Raw genomic sequence first — 14,552 nt, forward strand, 5'->3', positions numbered from 1 at the left:
TAAAACAAAGAGTGGGCGTTAGTGTATTAGACTTCATTTTGGGCATGTTTCAAGCGGTGAATGACGAGTGGGCGTTGGTGAAACATAAGAAAAGTCCGTCCTGGAAGGGGGGAAGAGAGCTGAAAAGTCTCATCTCTACTGTGAACTATGAGGGGAGGAGTGGAGGAGGACTTGAGAAGAGGAATGGGAGAAGGAGGGGGGTTGGAAGAGATATTGTGTGTCCATGAAGCTCAAACTAGTGTCATGGAATGTTCGGGGTCTCAATGACCTGAACAAAAGGAAGGTGGTGAAGGCTTTGATTCGGAAATGGGAGGCCCATATGGTGTGTTTGCAGGAATCCAAACTGGCTAACGTAACAGATAGGATGATCAAAAGTTTGTGGGGAGGTAGGTTTGTAGATTGGGAGATAATTAATGCGGAGGGGACTGCGGGGAGTGTTGTGGTTCTTTGGGATAAAAGGTGAGTGTCAAAGGTTGATTTGTGGAAAGGGAAATACTCGTTATCCCTTGTGTTTGCGTTGGAGGAAGATGGTACACAGTGGCTTTTTTCTGGAGTGTATGGTCCAGGAGGAGATGCGGAGAGGAGAGGATTGTGGGAGGAGCTGGGGAATGTTGGAAGCAGATGGTCAGTTCCGTGGTGTGTTGGGTGGGGTGTGGGTGTGTGTGTGTGTGGGTGGGGGGGGGGGGGGGGGGGAGGGGGGGGGGGGGGGAGATCTTCAAGAGGCGATTGGACTGCAGTTATGACTGATATCTCTGATTTTATTGAATCCCATCACTTGCTTGATCTCCCAATGGAAGGAGGCCAGTTCACAGAGTCCAGAGGGCGGGACACTCCTACCCTGTCTCGGCTGGATAGATTCTTAATTTCTGGAGATATGAAGGAGAAGCTTCCAGACGTGTCTCAGGTGGCTTTGGCGCATGCAGTTTCCAACCATATTCCCATTCTCCTTGACTGTGGAGTGGTGAGGAGAGGAAGAACCCCGTTTAGGTTCGAAAACATGTGGCTTCGTGTTGAGGACTTTAAAGAAAGGGTTTTGGCCTGGTGGTCTGGTTATGAAGTTAGGGCTAGTCCAAGCTTCCAACTTGCGACCAAAATCAGGTGACTGAAGGGAGATTTTAAAATCTGGAACAAAGAAGTGTTTGGCAATCTGAAATGGCGTAAAAATAGACTTCTCACTGAAATTTCAGATTTGGATAGGAAGGAAGGATTGGATGGTCTAAGTAACATAGCGGTGAATAGGAGGGAGGAATATAAGGCTGAGTTTGAAGGAATTGTGGTGATGGAGGAAATTTCTTGGAGACAGAAGTCTAGAGCCTTGTGGCTTGAAGAAGGGGACTGGAATACAAAGTTCTTTCACCGTCTTGCTAATGCCCATAGAAGAGGAAATCACATTGGGAGGATCTGATTTGAGGGGGTTATGGTTACTAGAGAAGAGGGCATTCGGAATGGGTTTGCGACTTACCACGAGCAGCCATTTATGGAGACTGATAGTTGGAGACCATTGCTGGATGGTCTTCAGTTCTCTATATCAGGCGATGATAGAGATTGGCTGGAGAGACCGTTTGGGGAGGTTGAGGTTTTGGAAGCTCTGAGGAGTTGTGCTGGGGACAAAGCGCCAGGTCCGGATGGGTTTACACTTGCTTTTTTCCAACAAAACTGGGTGGTGGTGAAGACGGATGTGTTAGAAGCCTTGGGTGCTTTCTATGTGGATGGATTCTTTGAGAAGAGCTTGAATGCTTCTTTTATCACCATTGTTCCCAAAAAGGGTGGAGCTATTGAGGCCAAGGATTTCAGACTTATTAGCTTAGTTGGCGCTGTGTACAAGATTATCGCAAAAGTTCTTGCCATTTGTTTGAGGAAAGTTTTGGATGGAGTGATCTCGAAGTCACAAAATGCTTTTGTTGGTAGACGCCAGATTCTCGACTCAGTGTTAATTGCTATTAGATGTATTGAGGCCAGGTCTAGAAGTGGAGATTTGGTGATTGTTTGTAAATTTGATATTGAAAAGGCGTATGACCATGTTTGCTGGAAATTTTTGATGTATTTGATGATCAGGATGGGGTTTCAGTCTTGGTGAATGGGTCACCAGCAGGTTTCTTTGTTAGCTCTAGAGGGTTACGCCACAGAGATCTGCTATCACACTTCTTGTTCATTATTGTTATGGAGGCCTTCAACAAGTTGATGGGGAGGGCAAAACAACTAGGCTTCATCCAAGGTTTTAAGGTGGGACGCATTCCAAATCAGTTGGCCATCTCCCAATTGCTATTTACGGATGACACTATTGTTTTTTGCTATGCTAGTTGACATGACCTTAGTGTGTGCACAAAATGATGCACAACTATTTTGATTTAGAAATAGTGTCAAATGAGTATCACCTTTTAATATTTATAAAATCTGTTAGACATTAATACAGTGAAGTATAGAGTGTGAAGGGATCGTCCCAAGGGATTAAACACGTGATTGAAATCAAACTTGAACTTTAATGCTTATGAGATTGTAAAAGAGAGTTCGTTTGGTGATTACAATTAGAATTCAATTAAAACGATGCAATGTTAATTAACTGCCAAAGAGTAGAGTTTAAGAGATTGAGAGAAGTAGACTAAGGGCATAGGACTCACTACTAAGCACTTTCCGTAAACTAAATGCATTCAACTAATTGGGGAGTGTTAGAATGTATATTCTTTATAGTGTTGGGTCATTATGTAATTACTCATAGTAGTTAGGGTTATTGTGTACTTATGTAATTAGGGTCTCTAACCCTTTTCTTATATAAGCCTTATTTAGAGGGCTGAAGAGATGGAATACAGAACATACATTTTCTCTCAATCTCTCTCTCTTTCTCTCCCTATCTCTCATGAATCTGAACATGGTATCAGAGCGGTATAAATTCATGGGTGTGGGAAACAATAAGTTTGTTGCCCTTGTATGAGAGCGACTGGAATCGTGAGTATATCGTCGGTGTCTTTGTCAGAAGTTCGTGTCGCTGGTAGGTTGAGAACATCGTCCTTAGTCGCCGTCAGATTTGAAGCCCGTCGTCGTCATCGTCAGATCTGCAGCCTCCTTCGTCTCCGTCAAATTTGAAGCCCCTTGGCCGCTTGTGTTGTTGCCGCGTCGATCGTCAGCAAGCTCGCCGACATCCATTGTCGTTGTTGGCAGAGGTGAAGCTTCATCGATTCGCCTCTTTTTTCTTGGTCGGAAGTTGCGGAGGTTGTGTGGTGTCGCCGCTGTGTGCTCGCCGGAGTCTATTAGTGGGTTGTGAAGGAGAACAGCCCGTTTGGTGGCGCAGCTACACTATTCCAATCCTGGTTTACTAAAACCGGGATAGCAGAGACTTGTTTTGATCCAATCCAGTTTCCCAGATCCGATCCGGGTTCAGATCCGACCCAGGTCCGACCCGGTTCCAGTTCCGACCCAGATCTGGCCCGGAACCAGATCCGACCCGGTTCCGATTCTGTATTTTTCCCAAGTTCTTTTTTTTTTTTTTAATCTTCTCCATGGCTTCCAGTTCCGATCTCCCATCTCCTGCATCCTTTAATCCTCCCATGACTTCAGTCAAGCTTAATGGAAAAAATTACATTTTATGGGCCAAGTCAGTGGCCATTTTCCTGAAAGCCAAAGGCATTGGCGATCATTTGGTTCAAGATAAACCCAAAAGCAGTGATGCTAATTTTAGTTCATGGGAACAAAGAGATGCTCAGATCATCTCCTTAATGCTGAATTGTATTGAACCTCATATTAGCTCCAACCTGTTATATCTGGACACTGCCAAGGAGATATGGACCCGACTCCAACAGTTATATTCTGGTGCTGGTAATATAACCAGAGTTTATGAGGTGTGTAGACAATTTTTTGATCTCCAACAAGGGACTCACAGTTTAGAAGAATACCTCTCACGAGCAATGGGACTGTGTGAAGAAATGAATATGTATCAACCCATCACCTCTAATGTGAAAAGCACGCAGCAGCAACGTGAGGATTTTAATGTTGTTCGGGTTCTCACAGGATTGTCACAAGAGTATGAACCTGTTCGTGCACAGATTTTGGGTAGCTCTACACTTCCCTTTCTACCTGATATGTTATCCAGACTCCGGCGTGCCACTTTATCTAGTGGCTCTTCAGGCAGTACTTCCATTGGTGTCACTACTCCTTCTAACAGTGAACGTTCTGCCTTAGTTGTGAACCAGGGTGGCTTTCAGTCTTCTCGTGGAGGTGGTGCTGGTGGTCGTTTCGGCCGTGGCCGTGGTCGAGGCAAAGGCAGAGACTCCAAAATTTGCACTCATTGCGGTCTTACCAATCACACGGTCAATTACTGTTGGGATCTTCACGGGAAACCGCCATCTTCTTCCTATGCACATCAAGTGACTGCTAGTGATGGGGATTCTTCTCTCTCTGCCACATCCACTGCTCCACATGTGCCTGTTGAGACTGCTATGGTCACGATTCCCCATGATGAGTATGCTTAATTTCTGTCTCAACAACGGACGTCCACCTCATCTTCCATGGGGTCCTTGGCTCAATCAGTTAGTGCCCCTGCATGTCTTTTGTCCTATAATCAGAGTCCCTGGATTCTTGACTCTGGCGCATCCGATCACATGACTGGTAGTTCTCATCTCCTATCTGATTTTCAGTCTGTTCCTTCCTCTCAAAGTGTTACTCTTGCTAATGGATCATCAACTAAAGTCTTGGGTTTGGGAACTGTTCCTCTTACCCCTTCTATGTCCCTTTCTTCTGTGTTATATGTTCCTCAATTCCCTTTTAATTTGTTGTCCATTAACAAAATTACTAAATCTCTTAACTGTTCTGTAACATTTTATCCCACATGTTGTCTTTTTCAGGATCTCAAGACGAAGAAGAGGATTGGTATGGGACATGAAGTAGGTGGCTTGTATTACTTCGATCTTGCACCATCTCCCACGGCTCTTCAATCATCTTTGTCTTCTTTCCAGTGGCACTGTCGTCTCGGCCATCCCTCGCTATCAGTTCTGCAGCGTCAAGTTCCCGGTCTTAGTCATGTTAAGTCTCTGTCTTGTGAAACATGTCAGCTTAGTAAGTATTGTCGTGTATCTTTTAAGCCAAGAGCTAATAATCGTGTGGCTAGTCCTTTCCAATTAGTTCATTCAGATGTATGGGGACCAATAAAACATATTTCTATTAATGGATTTCGTTATTTTGTGACTTTTGTGGATGATCATTCTCGGATGACTTGGTTTTTTTTAATGAAAAATCGTTCTGAGTTGTTTTATATTTTTCAAATATTTCGCAAAGAAATCAAAACTCAATTTGGGTCTTCCATTAAAGTTTTACGTTCTGACAATGCCAAAGAATATTTCTCGGACCCTTTTGAGACGTATTTTCATGCCAAAGGCATCATTCATCAATCCTCTTGTACGTATACTCCGCAACAAAACGAAGTAGCTGAGCTTAAAAATCGCTATCTTCTGGAAGTCTGTCGTGCCCTTTTATTTTATATGCATGTTCCCAAACGTTTTTGGAGTGATGCTGTTCTTACGGCATGTCATCTTATTAATAGGATGCCCTCATCAGTGCTGCACGGTAAATCTCCTCACTCTGTTCTATTTCCCAACTCTGTATCGTTTAATCTGACTCCGCGGGTCTTTAGCTGTGTGTGTTTTGTCCATAACCTTGGACCTGGTCTTGATAAATTCGACCCTCGTGTAACTAAATGTGTTTTTCTTGGGTATTCACGCACTCAGAAGGGCTATCGATGTTACAGTCCTCATTTCCAACGCTATTTCACTAGTGCTAATGTAACATTTTCTGAGTCTATCCCATATTTTTCTGATTCTACTAGTCCTCTCGATATTACTTCTGAGCCACCTCTGCCATCGGTTCCCTCTCAGTTTCTTGTTTCCGCACCTCCTCGGTCTGTTGTTCCTTTGCAGGTTTATACTCGACGACCTCGACCGCCTACTTCGCTCCCTCCATCTCCTTCAGAGTCTTCGGATCCGACGCCTTTACCTGATGATTTGCCTATTGCCCTTCGTAAAGGTATTCGGTCGTGTGTTACTGCTCATCCCATTTCTAACTTTGTCTCCTATCGTCATATTTCATCCTCTTTATCTTGTTTTTTATCCAAAGTATCTGCTACTTTTGTTGCAAAGACATTGCAGGATGCTCTCTCTGATTTGGGTTGGTGGCAAGCCATGGTAGATGAAATGGATGCCCTTCATTGTAATGGAACATGGGATCTTGTTCCCTTACCTCCGGGCTCCAAACCGGTTGGTTGTAAGTGGGTCTACACAGTTAAATACCTTCAAGATGGGTCTATTGAGCGGTTGAAGGCTCGTTTAGTGGCAAAGGGGTACACTCAAACTTATGGTGTTGACTATGATGAGACTTTTTCTCCTGTTGCTAAGATTTTTTCTATTCGGATTCTTATTTCCATTGCTGCCAATTGTAACTGGCCGTTGTTCCAATTGGATGTAAAAAATGCCTTCTTACATGGTGACTTGGTTGAAGAAGTTTATTGTTTGTCGCCTTAAAAAGGCCCTGCATGGATTGAAACAATCTCCGCGGGCTTGGTTTGGGAAATTCTCTGAGGCGGCATTAGAATTTGGTCTTAACAGATGCCAGACCGATCATTCGGTATTTCACCTGCGCACTAAAGCTGGCTTCATCTTTCTTGTGGTGTATGCAGATGATATTGTGATCACAGGTGATGATTCTGCAGGCATTGCTAAGTTGAAGTTGTTTCCGCAAAATCGGTTCCACACTAAAGACTTGGGTAAACTTAGATACTTCTTGGGTATTGAAGTTGCTAGATCCAAGGAAGGTATAAGTTTATCTCAACGAAAATATGTGTTGGATTTGCTAGAAGAAATGTGTATGTTAGGTGGTCGTCCGGTTGATGCTCCTATGGCTTCAAATACAAAACTTGTGTCTGATGAGGGTGATCTATTTAATGACCCAGGCAGATTTCGTCGCCTTGTTGGGAAATTAATTTACCTCACTATCACTCGACCTGATATTTCATATGCAGTTAGCGTTGTAAGTTAGTTTATGGGAGCTCTTAGAATGCCACATTAGATTGTTGTTCTTTGGATTATCCGATATCTCAAGCGAGCTCCAGGTTTTGGATTACTATATCATTCAAATGGTCATCTCAGGGTGGAAGGTTTTACAGATGCTGACTAGGCTAGTTCTCCTTCAGATAGGAGATCTACTACAGGCTACTGTACATTTGTAGGAGGAAATCTTGTTACATGGAAGAGTAAAAAGCAAACGGTGGTAGCTCGATCTAGTCCTGAAGCTGAGTACAGGGCAATGGCACATACCACTAGTGAGTTGACATGGATACAAAATCTTCTAAAAGAACTTGAGTTGACAGTTGAAACTCTTACTCCATTGTTCTGTGATAACCAAGCAGCAGTTCACATAGCATCGAATCCTGTATTTCATGAGAGAACCAAACATATTGAGGTTGATTGTCATTTTTCTCGGGAAAAAATATTAAGTGGTAGCATCTCTACTCCATTTGTGAAGTCTGAAGATCAACTAAATGATATGTTTACCAAAGCACTGGGTTATAATCGGTTAAAGACTATCTATTCCAAGCTGGGATTATTTGATATATATTCTCCAGCTTTAGGGGGAGTGTTAGAATGTATATTCTTTATAGTGTTGGGTCATTATGTAATTACCCATAGTAGTTAGGGTTATTGTGTAATTATATAATTAGGGTCTCTAACCCTTTTCTTATATAAGCCTTATTTAGAGGGCTGAAGAGATGGAATACAGAACATACATTTTCTCTCAATCTCTCTCTCTCTTTCTCTCCCTATCTCTCAAGAATCTGAACAGGGAGAAACCATATGTAATCTAAATGTGACTACAAATTGCAATAAAGAGCATGGACATCAATTTCAAGCGAGAATTGTCTACTTAATGACAAGTAAACTAAAGTGCAGTGCAATTCACCAAGTCAAAGCATGATGCATCAATTCAATTCAATTTTAGCACACATTAAACAAGAGGATAATGCAAATTGCAACAATAAGCATGGTTGACAAATACAAGCATGGATTGTCTACTTCACTACAATTGAAATGCAATTAAACTAAGGGTGTAGTGCAATCCATCAAGTCTAAGCATAATCCATTAAATTAATCAACAACTACATCTATTAATACCATGCATAGCCATCACTAGATCCAAATAACATAGGTATCTAGTGTAGAGATTGATTTTCAATTAACCACATATAAGACAAACATGAGATTAATATAGATAATCAATAGAAAGAATTAAACCATAAATCACAACGCTAAAGCATCAATTACACATTTATTCCGCAAAAAGATGAAAATACAGGAGTCTTAGGTTACATGCTTAGGGCTCATCCAAGCCCTAAGGAGAAGTTTAGCCTAGCATGGAGGAGGAGGGAAGTATCAAGAAGCCTTCATAATCCATCTCAAACCTTGCTTCCTCTTTCTCTTGTTGGGTGGAACCCTAGATATCTCTAACTATGACAATATATCTGAAATTATCTAAATAAAAATGAGTATATGTCACTAATGGTTCAAAAACCCTTTTATACATGGCCCTTGGAGGCTCAATAGCTCAGAAAATAAGTTCCAAAATGGTCTAATCCCGCATCTAAAAAGTTTGACTAAACATCAATAGCTCGAGCCTTTTGGATTTGGGCTCGAGCTTTAGGTCTTGGGCTCGAGCTTTAACTTCTACACTTAGCCAAATTTGGATTTCTTCTTTTAACAGTGCTCGATCTTCTCTTCATGGTGCTCGAGCTTTAGGTGCAAAGCTCGAGCTTTTGGCTCAGGGCTCGAGCTCTGAATGACAGTGCTCGATCCCTTGAGGTCTGGCACGAGGTCCTGGGAGCATGGCTTTCTCTGAAATCAACTCTTTAATTTCCGACACCCTCAGGCTCGAGCTTTTAGGCAAAGGCTCGAGCACCCTGAGGTAAGGCTCTAGCACCCTTAAGTAGAGCTCGAGCTCCGAGGGTCAAAGCTCGAGCTTTGATGCCTTAGTTGAATTTCTTATTTTCCTGTAGAGCTCGAGCCTTGTCACTTGAATTACTCCAAACTTCACCATTTTGACTATCGGCTTGCTTTGAATGACCGGCAACGATTCTGTTATCTCCAAAAAGACCTTAATGGACTGCTTTTAGCCCGTTTGAACCTTATCGACTTAAAATAGAGAAAAACACAAATTAAGACTAAACGGGAAAGTAAGGTAGATGCAAAGACTAAGATACCCTAGCTTAGGTGCTGAAATGTGCAACATTTAAGCACTTATCACTAGTGTTGTCCAGCTGAGACATTTGAGGTGTATCTTGGCTTGTTTTCAAGTTGTTTACGGGTTGTAGATCAATATTGGGAAAAGTGAGATAGTTCAAGTTGGGGATGTTGAGTTTATCTATGAGTTAGCAGATATTTTAGGGTGTAGAGTTGGGTCGTTTCCGATCTCCTATTTGGGGCTACCTTTGGGAACCACGTCGAGGAGGCTTTCAGTTTGGGAGATGGTTGTTAAGCGCTTTCAAGGTGGAAGAAACAATACTTGAGCAAAGGGGGAAAGCTTACTCTCATGAAAAACACCCTATCGTATCTCCCTACCTATTTTATGTCCCTTTTCCCGATGCCCATAATGGTGGTTCATAGACTAGACCAGATTCAGTGGAATTGTCTGTGGGGAGGCATGGGAGACGAGTTCAAGCATCACTTGGGAGAGAGTTTGTACCCCTATTAGAAAAGGAGGTTTGGGGATCCGAAAGTTAGAGCTGTTTAATAAGGCGCTGATGGGTAAATGGCTTTGGAGATTTGGAAGGGAGAGGTCTTTTCTTTGGAGGCTTGTTATTGCATGTCATTATGGGGAATATTTTGGAGGGTGGACTTCTAGGAAGGTGATATCACTAGCGGGCATGGGCTTTTAGAAGTATATCCGGACAGGATGGGATGAGCTCTCCAAACGGATCCGGTTCAAAGTTCGAAGTGAAAGTCACGTTTGCTTTTGGGAGGACCATTGGTGTGGGGATTTTACTCTGGCTTGTAGGTTTCCTCGTATTTTCAAGATCTTAGTGAATAAGCATGCTATGGTTGCTGACCATTATCAGCTTTATAATGGGAGGGCATCTTGGGATGTGCAGTTCCGTAGAAATTTCAATGATTGGGAGATCTTGGAGGTTGCAGATTTTCTGGGATTGATATATAGGTAGGTGGTGGAGGGTGAGCGTATGGATGAGATGGTGTGGGTGGGGACCTCTGGAGGGGTGTTTGAGGTTAGGTCATTTTACCGCTGCCTTATTGAGCCTTCATGCCCCATCTTCCTCCCCTGGAAAGCTGTGTGGAAAACTAAAACTCCGTTGAAGGTGGCCTTTTTCACTTGGACAGCTGCCCTTGGTAGAATCCTCACTCTCGAGAACCTTAGAAGGAGGTGTCATATAGTGGTGAATTGGTGTTGCATGTGCAAGAAGTCGGGAGATCTGTGAACCATCTTTTGTTGCATTGCCCTGTGGCAAGGGCTGTTTGGTCTATGTTCTTGGTCGTTTTTGGTGTGGATCGGGTTGTTTGAAGATCTAAGGTTGGTATGTTACAAGCTTGGAAAGGGTGTACAGTGGAGAGCCGAGTCAGAGATGCGTGGAGGGCCACTCCCCTTTGTATTTGGTGGGGGTTGTGGCACGAGAGGAATAAGAGATCCTTCAAGGGCGAGGAGTCACCTATTTGGTCTCTCAAGTTTAGTATTCTGCCTTCTCTCTTTTTTTGGGTTAATGAGCGGAGTTGTATATCTATGGATATTCTTTTGGACTTTGTAGATAGCTTAAAATTGTAGTGTCGCCTTAGGCGCCTTTTGTTTCTTTGGGTTCGCTCCCCTTCAAGCGCCTTTTATGAAGTTTACTTATAAAAAAAAAAAATGCAAGTCATTTATGTGCTAATACACAAAATCAATATATTTTATTTTTCCCTTTCAGGTAGGCATTATATCAGTACATCACATAGCATAAAAAGTAAAAACTAGTTTTGTGTCAGTTGTATTCTAACATTTGTCTGTAGAGGGGGAACTAGCTAAACTTCCTCTTCAACTTTTGAAAAAGTCTTAGACCTCAAAAAATGCTGTCTACTTGTTGCGTTATGGATTTCTTTTACCTTTTTATATATATTTTTTTAGGGAACGAATGTACCTCAAACGGACTTGGATCCCCTCGTGTTGAGGAGGTCCTGTGGCCTTGTCTTGTGCCTCCAAACTACAAAGTTTTGAGGCACAGCAACTAAACTTTATTATATTTATTTTCTTTATCTTCTCCCTCCTTCCATATCTATCACTCTATTTTCTCTACGTCTTACACCCCCACCATCTAACCATGGCCATCTCCACCTCCACCCTCTAACAATGGCCATCACCCCTCCCCTCTCAACCTCCTACCACCACCCCTCTCCACCAACCACCATATTTATAGACGCATATACCTTGGCAAGGCTATGCACTTAGACCCATATTTATAAATCTAATTTGAACAAGAACCAATATATCCACGCAAATACACTTCTGAATCAAAACATATATATAAATACATACATATATATATATATATATATATATATATATATCACACATTGTTCTTCTTTATTGAAAATCCTTTAATTTTTTTAAATTAGTTTTCATCACATTGATTTATTTTGAGGGCTGATTAATATTCCAAAAACAAAACAGGCTATTTAAAGGAATGGGCAAATAAAACTTTAATTAGTCTCAAGTGACTGCCAATTATGCCTCCAAACGTCAACGTTTTAAGGCACAGGAGAGGTCCTGTGATTTCCACCACAGGAGGGGATCCGGATCCACCTCAGACCATGTTTGCCTTGGAGCACTAACATTCACTTTAGTTAATTACAGAGGGAACAAACTCCAACATGCCTAATGAAGCCTTGTGTCATTATTAATTGAGGTCTTTCGGAGTAAAATCGTATATGACCGTAACAGTTGAAAATCTAAGATTTTGTTTGATCTATATTTTGTAGCATTTGAACTTGTCTAGAGATTTACTTTTCAAGGTACCTGTGCAGGCAATAATATGTGCAGGTTTATACCCTAATGTAGCTGCCACTGAAGAAGGCATTTCTGGAGTAGCTCTTGGTACACTTAAACAGTCTGCAGCTCCTCCAACAATGGGGCATCCTTCCTGGTATGATGGGAAAAGAGAAGTTCACATACATCCTTCTTCTATCAACAGCAGTGTAAAAGTATTTCAATACCCATTTCTCATCTTCCTTGAAAAGGTTTGCACATGTGGAACTACTTAATGTTTAATTTCCTTGCCCTACAACTTTTCATGTTTCCAGCTTTAACTGCAAACATCTTGTTTCTATGTTGGTGTGGATTTTTTGTAAGTTTGCCTATTCGCAGTGAAGTTATTTATTATTCCATATTCTGTATTCTACTTTCCCTTCAATAATCATGCCCTCTTACCTCACAACAGGCTCTTTATTTGATCATGTAATAACATTAAGGATAAGAAGGTTGCTAAATTATTGAGTCCATCTGTCCTCTTCAAGTCGTCTAACATTTGAACATGTCATAAGGTGAGAAATCATATTTGTAGCTAATCAGAACAGGAAGTCTGTCACTGGTACCTTTCTCAACTTGAAAATGTGAAATGTAATACAAAATTAATAGAGGAGAAAAAATACATATGTGGCCACATCACACTCAATAGAGATACATACCTAAAACCGAAATACTTTTAAGGTATTAAGTTCTGCCCCTATTATCATCATTAATGTGGAAATGTATAGATAAAGTCTGTAACTCTTAACATATGCATGTGGTTTGCTTAACAAGAAATTCCTATTTGGACTGATGTCTTACCTTCTAAAAGTCCATGAAAGTTAAAAGAATTGTGAAAATTCAACTCAATTGTATTATTCCTAATAGGGGTATTTATACGCGTGTTACAAAAAGGGCATGTACAAAGACAAGCTTAAATGTAAGGCTAAATGTAAGCTAACCTTATAATTAGGCCTAAACGCGTGTAACAGAAGATACAAGCTAATATCAAGTCTAAATGTAAGGAAGCTGTCTCACATAGCCTATAATTAAGCCTAAACATATGTAATAGAAGATACAAGCTAATATCAAGCCTAAATTTAAGGGGCTATCTAACAAATCCAAAACATGTATATAAATATCTAGAGTGTTCGGAAGTGGAGAACTTGAGAATTTCATATACTTGCCCTCTTAAAAATGATGATAAACGGTGAGAGAGAACCTTAAAGAGAAATGTAATGAGATGCATTCCATTTAATTCATTCTTTGCTCAAATCTTTCCAAGTTTTAAAATTTTATGGAAACTGTTTACAAAAGTCATGCTATGGCAGCTGTTAATTTTTTGCAATGCTCAGAGAGGTTCACTTCTGATATTTATTATGTAGTTCTTGACCTATTTGTTAGATTTAGAATGTCTGTTTAATGTTTCTCATCTCAGGTGGAAACAAATAAGATATTTCTGCGGGATACTACAATCATCTCCCCGTACTCTATATTGCTTTTTGGTGGATCCATAAATATTCAACATCAGGTATACTTCTCTCTACTTCCTTTGGATTATCTGCATCCGTATTCCGAAGCTGCTTACTGATTCAATTTAAATATGTCCTGCATACAAATTGTTTTTTGATTTAGAGTTCACCCATTTTGGCTTGTTACACCAATTGCAAAAGGACAATTATCAATATTTTTAGTGGAAGGAGTTGACCGGTAACAAAGGAAAAAAAATGCAATTGGTACGACAATGTAAAAATTTATGAATGGAACATGGAGGATTCTATTAGGAATGTGGTGAAAGAGATTTTGGGAGAGATGAATGGAAAGAAATTTATTAAAAAAGAAACATGGTGGTGGAATAATGAAATACAAAAGGTAATACAAAATAAGATAAGTAGTTTTAAGAAATGGCAAAAAAGTAAGAATCAAGAGGAATAAACTAAAAAATGTGGCTAAGAAGATGGTAGCTAAAGCCAAACAGAATTCCCTAGATGATTTAGTTGGAAAATTAGGTACAAAAGAGGGTGAAAAGGTATTTATAAATTGGCAAAAACTAGGAATAAATTAATTGGAGATATGGATCAAGTTAGAGTTATTAAAGATGTGGATCAAAAAATATTTAAAAATGATCACATAATGAATAGGCGGTAATTTTACTTTCAACAACTTCTAAATGAGGAATATGTTGGAAACTATCTTTTTTATTTTATTTTTCTATGTTGAAGAGTATATAAGTAATTATGTGCTTATCCAAGATAGTATAAATAATATAACGTGAGAGAGAATCACTATGCTCTCTCATTCTTTCTGCCATCACATTCTTTTCTTTTCTCTCCTTTCTCAGTTTTCAACTGAATATCCTAGAGAGAATGATGATCCTAATCTTAATGATAGATAAAATCAATAGGAACTAGGTAGAAAACATTATTGCACAAAATGGAAAACAAAAGGCTGTAGAACCGGACAACATTCCTATAGAAGCACGAGGGACCTTAAGAAGTGTGAGAGTTGAATGACTAACAAATCTATTTAATTAAATT

The 14,552-nt window shown here is 40.6% G+C and overlaps 1 protein-coding gene across 5 annotated transcripts in view; it reads left to right on the top strand.

The window, feature by feature from the left end:
• Positions 1 to 14,552, top strand: part of LOC132294389 (DExH-box ATP-dependent RNA helicase DExH7, chloroplastic) — a 77,297-nt gene that overhangs the window by 47,931 nt on the left and 14,814 nt on the right. For all 5 annotated transcript variants that reach the window (XM_059792227.1, XM_059792224.1, XM_059792223.1 and 2 more), the window contains 2 exons: positions 12,036 to 12,248; positions 13,454 to 13,546. In XM_059792227.1, the coding sequence (XP_059648210.1) occupies positions 12,036 to 12,248; positions 13,454 to 13,546 (306 nt within the window). The remainder of the gene's footprint in view (positions 1 to 12,035; positions 12,249 to 13,453; positions 13,547 to 14,552) is intronic.

Source organism: Cornus florida, unplaced genomic scaffold (genome assembly GCF_030987335.1).
Source record: "Cornus florida cultivar Cherokee Brave unplaced genomic scaffold, ASM3098733v1 CherokeeBrave_3.0.0_Hap2_Chr02, whole genome shotgun sequence".
NCBI lineage: Eukaryota > Viridiplantae > Streptophyta > Magnoliopsida > Cornales > Cornaceae > Cornus > Cornus florida.